This window comes from Xenopus laevis, chromosome 6S, assembly GCF_017654675.1.
Source record: "Xenopus laevis strain J_2021 chromosome 6S, Xenopus_laevis_v10.1, whole genome shotgun sequence".
Classification (NCBI taxonomy): Eukaryota; Metazoa; Chordata; class Amphibia; order Anura; family Pipidae; genus Xenopus; species Xenopus laevis.
In genome coordinates this window covers 74,316,499-74,333,874 of record NC_054382.1, presented here as the reverse complement: position 1 = coordinate 74,333,874, position 17,376 = coordinate 74,316,499, and the positions used below count along the sequence as shown (strand labels likewise).

The 17,376-nt window shown below is 37.8% G+C and overlaps 1 protein-coding gene across 1 annotated transcript; it reads left to right on the top strand.

Moving 5' to 3' along the window:
• Window positions 1-793: 793 nt before the first annotated feature.
• Window positions 794-15,502, top strand: LOC108695246 (lymphocyte antigen 86-like). The gene is made up of 5 exons (XM_041567673.1): window positions 794-1,160; window positions 6,930-7,013; window positions 8,414-8,542; window positions 14,108-14,160; window positions 15,373-15,502. The coding sequence occupies exons 1-5, from the start codon at window positions 1,040-1,042 to the stop codon at window positions 15,454-15,456; spliced, it is 471 nt and encodes a 156-aa protein (XP_041423607.1). The 5' UTR covers window positions 794-1,039; the 3' UTR covers window positions 15,457-15,502.
• Window positions 15,503-17,376: the final 1,874 nt, after the last annotated feature.

Here is a 17,376-nt window from a genome sequence, read left to right as displayed (position 1 = left end):
ACTTGTTAAGTTGCGATGTGATTTTCAGAAAAAAGAGCAATAACTGTTTCCGCACAAAATGGAAATTTGATAACACAGTACCGCTAAATTGAAAGTTTCTAAATCAATATTGCATTGAATTGAATTAGGTAGAATAGCGCATTCTTTATCGCAGGTAAACACATAATATATTTTCTATAATGCACATTTAGCACACTGAATTGAATCGAGCCCAGTGTTTCTAATAATCTTTTTTGTTAGGCTTTAGTTCTCATTCAATATAATATTATTGTAAAAAATCATGCTAGCTGTAAGAATTTTTTTATAAAGGTATATTATTTTCCATGAAAATATTGTTTAGATTAGTAACATTCAGAATGAAACTCAAACTTGTAGATGCTTAGAATGTATTGGACTGACACCATAAGGCCATTCTGTGTATTGCATACCCGTAAACTATTCATCCACAATTATGCAGTCTTAACCGTCTAGTTTTTCTGCTACGGTAAAACTCACCTGTGTGTATATTATTTATTAGTATCACAACTTCTACTTATTCTGAACACAAGGCCTCCAGAAAAATGCAACCAGAAAAGTATGGAAAAGTGGTGCTTTCAGTCTATTGTTTCTGGACTACAGTTCCCATCATGCAGTCCATGCGGCCATTCATTAACCATCCCTGAGTTTTTAATTGATCTGCACACCATGTTTGAAATAAGGTACAGTATATGTTATTTGACTGTTAAGTAATATTCCTTAGATAAACTGTGTGTAGATGTGAAGGTTACTTGATCACTTTGCTTGTGCTGATAAAGGGGAGGAACAGATTATTTTGTGTAACAGCAGAGAAGCAAAAGAAACACGAAGTTAAAACAGGAAGTGAAAGCAAATCTAATTAGAATAACACAAATGTGGTGGGCCCTGTAGCTTTTTTTTAAAGTTTGTACCCCAGTTTACAGACTTTATTTAAATAGTTGTGAGAATCACTAATAGACAGGTGGAGTCAAGGAGCACAGAATTTGAAACTCTCTCCGTGGAATACAAGCAGTCCTTGCTTACAATGAAAATCCATTTTACTTTTGTGATTAGCCTGTTTCTGTTTTGTTCCGGAGAAATGACAGAATGGCCTACACATACACTCTGCAATGTCGGTAACTTTAAAGCATTTTACAAAAGTTGTGGTAAGTTTGATATAATATTTTTTTGTATTGCTTTTGACCAATGTTTTTAATAATATTGTCACTCATGGTAGAACTCTTCTTAGGTTTTAGCTGTCACTGGATGCTGAGAATTTTGAAATAATGATAACATAAGTTAGGCAACATTCCAGTGTCACCATATTGCCGTCTTTACCTGTTATTCCACTTCTACACTCCCTTCTCAGAGGCTATTATCCTCACTGCTACTATAGGCACCATCTCTCCCTACTACACCTGCTATCACACAGCCACAGTCCCTTCCCAGAGTCTATTATTGTACTGTTACTATAGGCACATCTCTCTCTTCTACACCTGCTATCCCACAGCCACAGTCCCTTCCAAAAGGCTATTAATGTACTGTTACTATAGGCACCATCTCTCCCTACTATACCTGCTATCCCACAGCCACAGTCCCTTCCCAGAGACTATTATCCCAATGCTACTATAGGCACCATCTCTCTCTAATATACCTGATATCCCACAGCCACAGTCCCTTCCCAGAGACTATTATCCCACTGCTACTATAGGCACCATCTCTCTTTAATATACCTGATATCCCACAGCCACAGTCCCTTCCCAGAGACTATTATCCCACTGCTACTATAGGCACCATCTCTCTCTAATATACCTGATATCCCACAGCCACAGTCCCTTCCCAGGCAGCATTTCTCTCTACTAATCTTGATATTTCACTGCCACAGTTCTTTCCCAGAAGCTATAGTCCCACTACTATTATAGGTTCCAGCTTACCTACTATATCTGCTATCACAGAGCCACAATACATTTCCATAAGTTATTTTCACTACTTCTAATACAGGTCCTTAAGTATAATGAATATCAGCCCCAGCAGCTGTGAAGAGAAAAAAATATATTTCAATATAGCTCAACATCCAAGTTTTAAGTGCTATTTGTAGATATACTATGGATGGCTTTATAATAAATGGTATCATCTGTGTATTTAAATACTGCACTGTATTATTTATTCTTTTCGCTATGAATGCTGGTGCAGATCTTAACTATTTTTAAACTTTGTTAACAATGTAGTTGGAAAAGTGGTATAGATTAGGTGTTGGAAATCTATCTCTTGGACTTTATTAGTAATGTAATACAGACAATGCTGCGGTTTTATTTGTGCTACTATATATGCTGCTGTGCTACTATCACTGCTACTACAATTCAATGCGTTATTATCATCCCTACTACTACACTAATTACTGTCCTGCTTGCCAAGTCAAGAGGTGAATCTGTGGTACAATAGTGAGTCGCCATTTGCTTGCCCCAAGGCAGCAGTAGAAAGAAGGTTTCTATAGCAGGAAATTCACCACAAGTTTAATGATGACTAGATTTAAATAAAGCTAAAACATACTGATTGCCTGGCTTATAGAAGTAGAACATAGTAACATATTATGTTAGGTTGAAAAAAAGAAACCTTTTATGTTCATATAAAACCTGCCTTACTGCTAGTTGATCCAAAGAAAGGCAAAAAAAAACTCTTCTGAAGCCTCTCCAACTTGCCTCAGAGAGGAAAACATTCCTTCCTGACTCCAAAATGGACTAGTTCCTGGATCAACTTGTACTATGAGCTATCTTCCATAACCCTGTAGTCCCTAATTTGTTAAAAAGCCATACAACCCCTTCTTAAATCTAATGTATCAGCCTGTACAACTGTCTCAGAGAGTGAATTCCACATTGTTTGCTCTTGCAGCTGCTGACTGGCATTGCTTGGTACAGCCAAGTTTATTATATACGAGGACTCCAAGGTTCTTTTCCATTATATATGTACCTAGTGCAGTCCCATTTAGGGTAAATGTGGCTTGAATATTTTTATATCCCAGGTGTATGACATTACATTTATCAGAACCGAATCTCACCTGCCACTTAACTGCCAAGCCATAATGTCATTCTCCAGAACATAATACTGAATATGATCCTGTATCAAGCCTATCAGTTTAAGCCCAATTCATTGCACTCATGATGAGTAATGAATCCCTTATTCTTTATTTTTAATATAATTAATTAATTTTTAGTACTGAGAAACATGGATTGTTATAGGCATTTAAACAAGGGTACTTTTAGTAATTACACACAAGGGGATTCTAGTATTTTGTCGCCCAAGTAGTATTTTGTAGTTCTGTCGGTACAAAACACTTGAATGCCTTCATACTCAGGCTTTTACCTAAAAAAAACCAAGCTACACATGACAGGGCCAGTTTCTTGGAGTTGATATATTTGTAAATTTTGTGGATTTTCTCCCCATTCTTCCATAAATCTACACATGATTGAAATTTCTCTCTGTGCCATTAGCCTTTTATAATAAAGATAATGGCATTTAAAACTGAAAGTGAACAAACAGTGAGACGTTTCACTTCCCCTTTGGTGCCCTCTCTTCTTGTTATTGTGCTTGCCATTATTAATACTAAAGTTCTCCAAATCTTAATAATATTTACACAAGGTAATACATTAATAGATACAAAGCCTCATTGCAAGTGCATTGTTCAAATTGCAATTTTGCAGGGAATTCACCATGTTTTTTATCCACAAGCAGAACTTTTTCCAATAATACTAGTGTGATTGTTACTGGGGGAGATGGGCCTGCTGCACGTGTGTCAAATGAAAGCAGGGGTTCCCAGTGTAAATAGACATAACTGTGCTCACTTTGGAACAGGAGGTGCAGCACAACTATTCCAAAGTGTAAATATGACTGTGTTAATTTTTGCTTGACCTCTGCTGTAGTTGCTGCAGTAAATGAGCTCTATAAATGCCTTAATTCCCATTAGTTGCAGAGTTCTTAAGCAAACATAAAGTAGCTGAATGTTTCAAGGTTTATTAACAATGATGTTTGAGTTTTATGTTTTGGTGATAAACATTCTTCTCTGTGATTCATTATTATTGTTCTTGGTGCTAGATGTTGCTGACTGCCAGTGGGAGGGGGTGGGTCTCTCTAGTTGGTTGTTTTGAACCCCCTCCCCTTGGCTCAGGGCAGGTATGAGATGGGAGGAGATTCAAATTTAAAAGGTGATGAAGTGGGGGGAAGGGGCCAGATAACATTTTGTTTTTGTGCTTGCCTTGCACAGAGCCCTAATGAAAACCCCTCTCTAAAATATTAGAGGATATAGGCTGTTTTAGCTTCAATGAGAGGGCCATCTTCATAGCAGTACCGTTAATTTAGGAAGGAGATTTTGGACAGGCAGGGGTTCAGAAAGTTGTCATTTACTGTAGCATTGAATACACAGTTCATTTATTATGTTCAACTCAGAGCTATGATTACCAAAAGTGCATTGTACTTAGTGCTTAGGCCCTGGGCACACAGAGCGTTGGCTCCGCTGCTCTCAGCATGTGTTTTTTCCTGCAGACTGAATGAACTAGATCCACTCCCTTCTGCATGTCCCTATAGCTGTACTGACAATCACAGCTTCTGCTTGCTTGTAGTTACATGAAGCGTAGGTCATCCCGAAAACACGAAAGCAGGCTAAGAGCAGGGGAGTCAATGCCACAACCACCTTTTGTTGTGATTTTTAGTGGTTTCCATGGCATACATTATATGTACAATGAGTTTAACCAGTAACTGATTACACAATGAATCTATTAACTGTTAGGTTTTTTTTTTGCAATTGTTTGACATTACCCTTGGAATACATCTACAGTCCATTAAATCTTAACATGATGTTAGGAATCAAGTCTGTCTTGGCCCAGCCCATTGTATATTTCCAGTCTGTCCTATATTTTTGGACCAGTCCCAGGACAGTGGCTTAGTTATTGAATGAAATTGACTGAATTGACTCACCTTTTGTGACCTGAAATCTATGACTGTTCTTGACTCTTGCTCCTGACTTTTGGATTTAGGATTTAACTGGGCCAGTACAATTTTCCCAATTTTCTTCACAGGCAAGACATGATGTTAATGCCATCGTAGAGACTGAGCATTGGCCTGCTTTTTTCAGCAGGACGATTTTCAGCACAGTCTGGCATTAGCCTAACCATCAAGGTACAAACTGGCTTACTTGCTACTGGAGCTTCTTTCTACTTTGTGTTGTTTGTCTTGGTTAAATGATAATTAAAGTGATTAAAGATAAAGGCTGTTTATTGTTACCTACTAGTTCACACTGCAACAATGTGCAACATACCTGCTGTAGCACTGGGGCTTCTTTGTTACAGTTGTAAATCAATTTTTGTAAAGCTAATAGAATAACTTATTACTTTCATATTATCCCTGAGCTGTAGTACTGTTAGTCTCCTATTCAATGACGAAACTTGTATGAAATTTAAAAGTCTCATTTCAGCATCATTCCTGTCTTTCTTATGAATGCAACATTTAAGTTACTGCCACTTGTGAGAATTCAGTGATATCACTGTACATTGCGAGCATGTGCGGTGATGTCACAAGAAGATCCCCTGGCACTGCACTGTGGGCCATATGATCAGATGAGCCCAATTTGGCATTCACGTGGGTGGACAAATTGGAGAATGAAATGTGTACTTACCAGCCTTACAAAATGTGCAGATCTTGATGTGTATGCCCAGCTAATAAGGTTCAGAGCTATTGCCAATCCTTAAGTGAACTGCATTTAGGAAAGTCTTTAAAGCCACATACTAAGGGCTTTCCCAGCTCCAGGCCTGGGCTGACAAAAGGATTCTGGCAAGAGGCTGCTGAAAAATGCCACAGAGAGTGACTATTTATTAGACCTGTGGAACCTGTTTTGTTCTCTATGTTCTTGATATGCCAGGGCCTATATTGAATCCCAGTCCAGACCTGCCCAGTTCTAGGTATTCCATTGATATGACTGGAAATAACAGGCTTTTTTTAAATTTTTTTAATTTCTGTTTGATGTGCAAAATAAAAAAATGTTTCTAATATAGTTCATTAGCCAAAAATGTAATGTATAAAAGCTGGCGTGACTTGATGTCTAACATAATAGCCAGAACGCTACTTCCTGCTCTCTTACTCTAAATTAGTCAGCGACTTGAAGGGGGGCCACATGGGACAAAACTTTCAGTGAGTTCGCAATTGATCCTTAGCATTCAGGTCAGATTCAAAAGCAAACAGTTATGACCCATGTGACCCCCCTCACGTTACTGATTGGTTACTGCCTGATAATAATCAGTGGAAACCAAGAGTTCAGCAAAGTAGGAAGTAGTGTTCTGTCCTGTTAGACATCCAGTCACTCCAGCCTTTATAGTTTTACATTCCAGCTCTAGCCCTTTTCCCTCGATTCTACTTTGTCTCGATCTGCCTTGTCTTGCCTTGCTTACCCTACCTAGAACCTTTCCCTGCCTTGACCTGGACCTGACTCTGCCATGCCAGTTCTTGATTCCTGCTTCCCATCCTTTCAGTCTGCTCCCAATCTACGCCCGCGCTGTCCTGTCCCATCCAGTCTGTTCCTGTCCTGGCTTCGCCCTCTTCACCCTGTCTAGTCCAGTCCTGATTTTCGCCCTCTCCCTCCTGTTCTGCTCTGCACCTGTTCCAGTCAGACTCATCGCCCTGTTCCTGTCTGTCCCGTGGGTTCAGCCAGCTCTTGCCTAAAAGACTCTCTTTCCTCCTGCTGCCTCCCCCCTACCTAAACCTTGACATGTCTAAATGTATTTTGTGATAGGTATGGGTAGATAGAATTTAATTAAAAGTAGGGAGGGGTGTATGTATGGATGCTGGGTTTTCATTTGGAGGGGTTGAACTTGATGGACTTTGTCTTTTTTCAACCCAAGTTAACTATGTAACTATGTAACTATGATAGTCTACTATGTTCCCTGTAACAGATCCTCTGCAAGATTTTGGAGTCACCTTGAGCCCTTGCTCCTATATCACACAAGATATAAAACTGAGATTCGGGCTGCTTTTAAGTAAGTAACAATGGTGGTTAATTGTAAGGGATTGCAGTATAATTCCTGTATTTCACAATTCTCTGCATAAACTGCTTTACAAAATAACAAGAGTAGGGAAATTGTAGAACTCTTTAAACCAAGTTTATTAGATTTTAATTACATGTATCCATTGTCATGGTGTTTCAGTTTATTGCTTGAAACCAGACTAAGTAGTTCAGCCATAGCTTTCTTAAAGAGGCCAGTAACAAATAACAAAATGAAGTATGTTTTATGGTAATTAATACATACTGTAGGCCCGTGTAATTAAAAGCACTGTGTTTACCCTGGTGCAGTAACCCAGAGCTACAATTTATCCAACCTTTACTGGTCACCTGTTTAAAAATAAATGTCTTATAGGTTGCTATAAGTTGCTGCACCTGGTCATACTTCCTTTTATCACATCTAGGGGAAAGCCATGTGTGTTGTGGCAAATAGGAGACCATAATAAAAATACCATCCAGTTAAGCTGACCAAACATGTACTGATATGAGCTGACAATATAGCACCTTATTGGCCAGAGTGTGGGACCTGTCTGATGACATGCCTAACCAATATCGGACTGGTTACAGAAACCCATTGAATGAGGACCACAATGTCCTATTTACTGTATGTGGTCCTTTCCTAAGTGGTCTGCACACTTGTTGATCAGATTGGTGGTCCAGGGCCAAATGATTGCATCAGCCCATATGGGACACAATCAAGCAAATATATAGTAATTTGGGAGTGTTTACTACCATTGAAGATAAATATCACCAGAGATATTGCCCATAGCATGCAATCAAATATTTGCTTTTAGTTTTTAATTTCTAATTGAATTGCTGATTGATTGCTATGATCTTGTATGTACGTGTACAATAATCATGCACCAGTAGTTTCTCTGTAGAATGTTTTACATTTAGATACTTAGTGCAATCATGACTTCCATTATGGTAAAGGAGCGACTGGGGCTAAAATAACGTATGCAGGTTAGTTACATAAAATTATAAAATTAAAGAAACCAGAGGAACTGCATACACACATTTATATTCCTATTGCATAGGGTGTTATGTACAACAAAGCGTTGATGCCACCAAACCAGGTACTGAGAGTCTCACTTTAGACTGAGAAACATTTGAGTAAATAGCGAAGGGGAAAGGGAGAGTACAGAATGAAGACAACAGAAAATAGAGAGAACACAAAGGTGTACAAGAAAGATGTAGATATTGAGTTTAATTCTGACCAGAGCACAATGTAGTTAGTATATTCTCACAGGTTTGCATGTAGTTTTTTTTATTATAACCATGTTTATGTGGGTTGGCTTGAGTTTTGGCCCAAAACATGCTGGAAAATGAAATGGCTTCAGATAAAATGTGATTTTCTTTTTGATTTTTTTCTCAAAGGGCATAATCTAAATGAACTTTTTTTGAACATCAAAGCACATGTAAATGGACAATTTTTCATAGACTATGACTATACTATTTGTGAGAGCTCCGCACCAAGATTTTCCTTCTGTGGGAGAAAAAAAGGAGGTAATTTATTTTAAAAATATATCCAGTGATGTTTTTATTTGTGCTTAAATCTTGCAGGTCAAATGAAATAGGGACAAATAGAGAGAGTCTGGATCTAGTTACAATCAGAAATGAGTAAATGTGTTGGGTGCTACATATCCTGATCCCTGCATTCAGTACCACATCATGCCATGACTCATATTCAAAAGCAATGGCAGAGTGTTTACAGCCTTGAACATACACCTTTTCTTGTACCAGAGGCTACACAGGGAGAACCACACCTGCTACAGGGGTCAGAAAGTTACATTAAGAAAAATACCAATAGCACACTGAAAATTGAAAAAGTGCAATGTTTATTCACCCCAAAAACATACATAAAAAAGGCAACTTTTCGGGCCACCTGGGCCCTTTATCAAGACTGGATGGCCCGAAATATTACCTTTTTTCGTATGTTTTTCAATTATCAGTGTGCTACTGGTATTTTTTTCAATAACTCATATTCAAAGCTCATTCATAGTGACATGGGGGCAGATTTACTTAAAGGCGAATTGGCTAACCCTATCGACAATTTACTAGTGTTACTGCCCTAAAGGACATCTCCGATTTACTAAAGTGCCAATTCGACAGCGAATGGTCGTTATTCAGCAAATTCACTAAAGTGCGGATTTTACTGAACGTTACCTCTTTTGCCAGATTTGCCTTCGCAATCTCAGACCAGGCGAAGTGCATTAAAGTAGCTAGGTCTTCCTCAATCTTCTGTCACTTACATTATATTTTGTGAAAATGCATCAAAGTCGAAAAACGCTGGCATCTCCTTTCCTTTTTTCAGCCTGATTGCCTGCAAAAGACCTAACAAACTTTATTTGTATAACCAGTTTTCTCCATACAAACATATGGAACATTAATTTTACAGTGGGCACACTGTAAATACGTCCATACAATTTTAAATCTCCCACCCTATGCAAATTGACAGGAGAGCAAGATCCCTAGCGAAGTTTTGCTAGGCAGAAATTAACGCTAGCACATTTTCACTATCAAATGCTCGCATTGCCGATGTAGCACTAGCGAAAAGTCTCCAGCGTTCAGCGCCCATGTCAAAACTCCACATTTTAGTTAATTGGCGTAGTCTGAGTGCATTTGCGCCTGGTGAAGTGTTGCGATGGGTACGAAGCAGTCGCCGGTGACAATATACCCTTTAGTAAAGCTGCCCAACAGTGAACAATTGAGGAGAAAGTTTCACTCTATGCAGATGATACGCTACTGTATTAAGTGGACCCGCACGATTCACTCACCTCTGTGCTTGGGATTGTCAAGAAATTTGGTACGTTTTCCGGGCCTCCAAATTAATTGGGACAAGTCTGTAATCTTTCCCATAAATGGACAACTCCCGACAGTGGTAGACCCTGATAGTACTCTTAAAGTGGTAGATAACTTTAAATACCTAGGCATAACGGTACACAAAGATCCAACAATATTTCTGCAGCATAACTTATACGCCTTGCATCGCAAATTTAAGGATACACTTACACACTGGACTAAACTCCCTCTTACCCTTATAGGAAGGATAAATATATGCAAAATTATCTGTCTTCCTAAATTTCTTTATATCTTTAGTAATACCCCCTGCCACATACCCAAAAAAGCCTTTCATGATATGGACCGCACACAATCGGAATTCATTTGGGGTAATAAAACGCCCACGCTATCCAGAGTCACTCTCAATGCCCCACACGATCAACTGGGACTTAATTCTCCAAATTTTTAACTATACTACCTTGCCTCCCAGGCCTCACATGCAGCCAGCTGGAAAGTGTTTGACGCAGAAAACCCGGCTTCCGTAATAGAAGCCTTATATTTTACTTAGTGGAAAGCCTACACAATGCTTTATATAGAACTCAAAAACATGTTGGCCCCTTATTACCTGCTATGGATGCTACTAAAAGAGCCTGGGACGCAATGGTACAAATCACTAAGGCCAACATTACTTTGTCTCCGGACTCGCCTTTATGGGGTAACAGTAACTATCTGCATTTTGCTACATTCTTAGAAGTGGGAACTTGGACTAAGTTAGGGTTAAAACGAATGTCCCAAGTGTTCTTTGATGGGAGTCTCCATACGCTGGCTACTCTTCGTCAGATCCTTTCTCTGCCTGACCTGTCCGAATTTAGATTCAACCAGATCACCCACCTTTTTGCAGCGCAATTCCCGACATCCCCTTTGCAAATACAACACACGATGGTGGAGGAGTTGATAGCTCAGCCCTCTAAAGCGAAACTCCTGTCGCATTCGTATAAACTCTAATAGATATGACCCCAGGCCCAGAGTGAAATATAAGTGGGAAAGTAGTGGAGTCAGTGTGGATCCAGATGATTGGGAAGAAATTATAAACAACCTTTACACTCTGTTAGTAATTTAGGATCATACACCAAACTTACCTCACCCCACAGATCCTATTTGTAATGGGTAGGGCAGCTTCAACCGCCTGTCCTAGATGTGGTGCTTCTGTTGCCAACTTTATGCATTTAATGTGGGACTGCCCAGTGATACTCCGATTTTGGAGAGCAATTGTGCACTTTATGGCTGCTGAACTGGAACTCCCCCAAATACTTAACCCTGCTACCTGTCTTCTGGGCCTTCTTGATTCGGTGATACCTAGAGTAAATACTAGATGCCTGATGAGATCGCTTCTCTTCTATGCGAAAAAAGTGGTTGCCCTTCACTGGATGGGCCCTTCGCCCCCGACGCTGAAAAGATGGATTCGACTAATTAACTCGCAATTGGAATTATATAAACTCACGAACCCTTGCCCGAGGATGCCCAAAGAAGTTTGAGAATATATGGAATCCTTGGATCGAGTCACCTGCCACCTCAACTAATAACTGATTGACAATTTTCAGCCACATTTCCCTCCCCCTTCCCTTTTTTCCTTTCTTTTCTTTCTTAATCTGCTCTAATTCTTCTTTCTATTGTTTATGTTGTAAAATTCAATAAAAATTACTCTTTAAAAAAAAAAAAAAACAAGGCAAAATCTGTGAATGTACTTTGTATGAAAGCAGATTATAAAGAACATGTCAAAGGCTTTATATAGTGCTGAACTGTGAGTATGTTAATTAAAATATCTAAGCAAATGGGGGGCAGGTGGGAGAAAGTAATTAATCGTGTGGTTTTAACTAAGGAGTCAATTCAATTAGAAACTGAAGGATCTACTCAGTATAATATATAGAAGAGATATACTTTATTATATTCTTATTTAATGAAGAAAACCTAATTAGTTAATTTATTGAGAAGGAAATGATACATGGACAGTCTTTAAACTGAGAATTAATATGATATGACTACTGCAACCTGTGTAAAGAAAATTAATAGTACTCATATGGAAAAGATGTGTTTATGTGAGTTTTTAAGATTTACAGTTTTCTCTAAAATGTTCTTGCATAGTACAAGGGAATATCTATACTGGCATAGCTTTATGGTATCTCTTTGTACAGGCTATGAATTGCCCCTATCAACCTGCTTCTAGCCATATCCCATGTCCCTACAGATACATGCCACATATCATTTTCCTCCAAAAAAGTAGAAGTTAAGGCCCCCATACACGGGCCAATGAAAGCTGCATTAGCACCTGATGAAGGACATGTCTGTCCGAAACATGTTGTGTTTAAATAAAATACACTGAATTAAATGTGGTTCTCCAGAGTGTGCTAATATATTCGCATTTTTGCTTTTCATGTTGCTTGAAAGAGAATTTTATATATGTGTGCAGGGCCATACTGCTAAACTGGGTTCTGGCAAATACAATGGGGCTGTTGGTGGGGATGTTTGTTAACTCATATTTGAACACCCCTCTGTAAAGTGCAGATTAACCATGCCTTCCCCCAACATGTTTATATTGACCAAGGTTCCTTTAAGTGTACCAGGTAGGCTAAACACCTTTGTAACCAAACAAATCTTAGCACGGACACAAACGCAGGTGCGGCGCAGTGAACGCAATATGCGCGATATGTGATGCAACTAATTAAAGCAGCACATTCATACATGCGCACAACTAATCCTTACCTTTGCTGTATCTTCCTGTGTGCACAATTTATTATAAGCATTGCGACAGCAGTTTCACGTGTTGCACCTCTCTGCGTCTACATTAGCGCACAAATCACACTTTTAAGGTATCGTGCTACATTATTAAATACTCGCATGTGCTAGGCAAATGTCAGGCCTCTGCGCTCTTTTTAACGCTGTGCTGCATTAATAAATGAGCCCCACTGACACCAAAAATTAAACAGTTTTTACACTATTAAAACATTGTGTTTGCATGCTATTTATAATTTTACTATAACAATATTTGCTGGATGGTTTTACAATACCTATATGATCCCTCATGTTCCTGTATGAGGTAGCTGTCTTAAAAATTCTAACAGGCTGAGAAGGGACAGTCTGGTTGGCAAAAGAGTCAGGTTTAGGAACTTCACTTAACAGTTACATGTGAAAGCAGCCCTACTAGCAATAAATCATCAACATAAGTAACTTTTACGGGCACATTTACTTAGCTTGAGTGAAGGAATAGAATAAAAAATAAAATTTGAATTTCGAATGTTTTTTTTTGGCTACTTCGACAATCGACTGACTACGACTTCGAATCGAATGATTCGAACTAAAAAACGTTCAACTATTCGACCATTTGATAGTCGAAGTACTGTCTCTTTAAAAAAAATTCGACCCCCTACTTCGCCACCTAAAACCTACCAAACCTCAATGTTAGCCTATGGTGAAGGTCCCCATAGGCTTTCTAAGCTTTTTTTTGGTCAAAGAAAAATCGTTCGTTTCAAAGGATTTAATCGTTTGTTCGAACTGCGGTAAATCCTTCGACTTCGAATATCGAAGTCGAAGGATTTACCGCAATTCGTTCAATCGATTTCACTTCGACAGTCGAATATCGAGGGTTAAAGTATCACTTTAAAATCTCGTCAATAATGCTACAGTGCAATCTTTGTAGGGATACAGGAACCACATGGAACACTTGGACCGTGGGATTGGACCGAGTGGCCTAGGGGCGTCTACCACAGAAATCCAGCCCTGTGTATGTGTATTGAGTAGTGTAGCCTTTGTGGGCCCAACAATAATATCTCTACTCTGACACACATGTGCCTTACAGGAGTCCTGGTGGCTGTTATACAGCAGCAAAGGCTGAAAGAAAAATATTAAAAAAAGGTCCTATTCAAGAATGCAAATCTAAAGAAATCAGATAAGATTTATTTACTAGTAGGGACCACTCATAAGTACTCCAGTACAGAAGTACTCCAAACCCCCCCTATCTGACACCCTTGAAGGGGTTTTCCAAATCCCTGGGCCCCTTAAGAGTCTCTGTGCCAACCAATCCCTTTAAAGTGTTCTTGTTTATAATGTGAAGAAAGGTCCCATTTATAATAACAGAAAAATATCAAAGCCAAAGTGAACCAGAAGGAAGGAGTAAATGCCTTAGTGATTTAAAAGAGGCAAATATATTTCTTCCTGGATCAATAGGGTAGGGTCAAATTGCATAGCATGTGTAAGATATAATAGATATTGATTATATGTTGATTTTGTTTTTAGAATTTATACAGATTGATCACCCCATCAGCCCTCATATTCCATATTTTCCAAAAGTAAGTGAATATATGCTGTACTTTATACTATGTTATTATTTAAAGAGAATAAAAATGAAAAAAACTTGTAGAATTGAGAATTGTAAATTTTGAAGGGATAGTTCCCCTTTTAAGTACACTTTTCCACCTTTTTTCACTTTTAAACGTCTTTTTTTAAAAAATAATTTTCCTTCCTCTTCTGCATCAATCTGCTTTTAAATGGGGGTCACTGTAACTATTGCTCTACAAGGCTACAATTTTAATGTTATTTTTACTTTTATTATTATATATCTTTCTATTCTGTCCCTCTCCTATTAATATTCCAGTCTTTCTGTTTGGTTGCTATGGTTAATTGGACCCTGGCAACCACATAGCTGCAGAGAAAAAAAGCTAAATCATTCAACATAATGAACTACCCCTTTAAGTGTATTGTAGGCCAGTTGATACATATTATAGTTATCTTGGGAACCTAAGTTTTCCCTTCTGGCAGTTGAGATCAGATTAGGGGAACTGCATATTTGTATGTAAGATTCTAGAGCCAAGGTTGATAGGTGAGAATATATTTCACCTGCTAACTTTTCCTACATGGTGATGATGAATGGTCAGTGTGGTTCCATTGTGCAATCCCATGACACCAGTTTGGAGCTCCAAAGTCAAAATTTTGATGATTATTTCCTTATATCTCACCCCCTACATAAGGTATCTCTGGTATCTACGGTATCTGACAGGAATCAACCCTACTGTACATACCTATGTTATATTCAATTATTAACACAATTTGACTGCATTAGACCAACCAAATTTGTGAAACTCTATTAGCTCATTATCTCAAACAAGATACATACAACCAAGATTGGCTACAGCTACACATATGTATTATTAAAGAGGTCTTTGCTTTAAAGGGAATTGAAACACTGTTGCTAGACTACGCAACATGATGGGAACTGTAGTCCTGCAACATCAACATTGCTTGGAACTTTTCCCCAGCACATTTTTTTTGGGGTGGGGGAACTTAACATTCAAAAAAACATCCTCAATGAGAATGCCATGTGATTTCTATAAGTATAGAAATCACACTGGATAAGGGCCCCCTAAAAACTTCTCTGATTTCATGCACATACTTTATATCATGATGAATGTCAAATTCACAATTTACAAAAATGTCTTTCTATACAAAAGTATTAAAAAAGAATAAATTTTGCATTGCTGAATTTTTTATTCTTTTTTTTTCAGGGAGAATTCAATGTTTCACTTGAACTGGTTAATGAAGACCAAAAACTCATTGGCTGTGCTAACCTGACAGTGTTTAATATGTAACATGCACTATAAAGCGTAGTAAAGTAGTAAAATGCATTAAACCTGACACAGTCCATCATGTTTTTTGGAATTTTTCAACTTGGCCTGCAATTGACATAGGTCTCTGCACTGTGACTCCAAACCAAGTCCTGGATTTGGTGCACCCTTTAAATACAAGTGAGAACATCTGAACTACAAACTGTACAGGCAAATTAGCTAAAGTGTTATCATCTAGAGCAGTGATCCCCAATGAGCTGCTCCCCAACTTTTTTATACATTTGAATGTGGCTCACGGGTAAAAAAGGTTGGGGACCCCAGATCTAGAGAAATCAAAATGAAAACCTTTTATGTTTTTTATTTTTTTTAAAAGGTATACATAAAAATATTAAAACTTGTGATTAGTTATCAAATGTTTCCTATCAAGTGCTAATCCTTAGATTAAAAAAAAAAAAAAAAATGAAATGAGTAAGATTAGTGAAAATATTTCTGCATGCAATATTCCTCAGAATCCTTTCCTCTCCAAGTCAGTGTGTACATTGTTTAAAGCAAACTGCCTGAGCATAATAGTTTTAAGTTTTAAGGATTTGGTGGAAATTCTGAGTTTTTATATCATTTTTTTTTTCTGGTTACATAGTTATATAGTGTAATATGAAAACACATGATATATATATATATATATATATATATATATATATATATATATATATATATATATATAGAGAGAGAGAGATATAGAGAGATATATATATATATATAGAGATATATATATATATAAAAATCCAAGAAGATGCCAGCACTCTCGAAAAAAACAAAATAATGTGCCTGGGTGCAGAATCAAGTAAATGTAACACAAACTTCGAATAGAGTCCGCACTGTCAGGACTTAAAAGTAAAACTTTTTTATCATTAATACAAGCTACTGACTGGTATTTCTGCCCCCTAGAGGCCTTTCTCAAAGTAAAACATACACATTAGAATATGTCTTTTATCTACATACTGGCAGGAAAACAGCCTTGATAGAAACAACGTATAACCGCCGTCAGATGCAAGCGCCAGATGTATCTAACGTCACTTAAACTGTGAATCTCATAGCTTCCATTAACTTTAAACAGGCAATCAATTACCTAGATACACATTAATACAAAACTTCAATAGTTATACAAAAACAAATAAACAATTGAAAAACAAACAAAAAAAGAGATCAAAATCAATAAAATCAGATACAACGTAACGCTGCTCTCCTAATACTCTTCCTATACTTCCTCCTGCCCAATCTTTAACTGAACAAATTTTGTTATAAATGTATCAAGAATGTATCAATAATAGAGAATAGGCACAAAGTATATACCAAGTGGTCATAAATCGTTTTCTAAAAGTAATAATCTAACCCTAAGCTATGAAAAAATAAACACATCGCCCTTTGATCCATAAATCATGTCCAGCAAACTCTTGTTATCTCTAACCAAATTGTGAGGATAATTTCAACTTTCTCAGCACTCCAGATACATAAAGTGGTATAAATGCAAGTACAGAAAAAAGTGAATTAGCAACCATGCAGGCGGGGGGGGGGGGATTCACGTGAAAAAGAGACTTGTTTGGTCAAATTGTTTGTACAACATGCATAAGCTGAAGCGACCCCATCGAAGTAGTGTCCATTGTATCAGTGCCAAAATAGTTTAAAATTAATGTATACATACCTGCTGGTTACCCCACTTGAATGCTGAGCTAATGGACAGCACTTCAAGGGGCAGGAGTAGGGGGAGAGCTAACATTAAACGGAGAAACCACCTCCATATTTATACAAATACATATTCAGCAGGAATGCAACTCAATCTATAGTCTAAAAGCAAAATTTGGGTGCATGAGACATGGATAGACTATAAACAATTTCAACTTTCTCAAAACTCAATAGCACTCAAATATATGTTATAATTGCATGTTT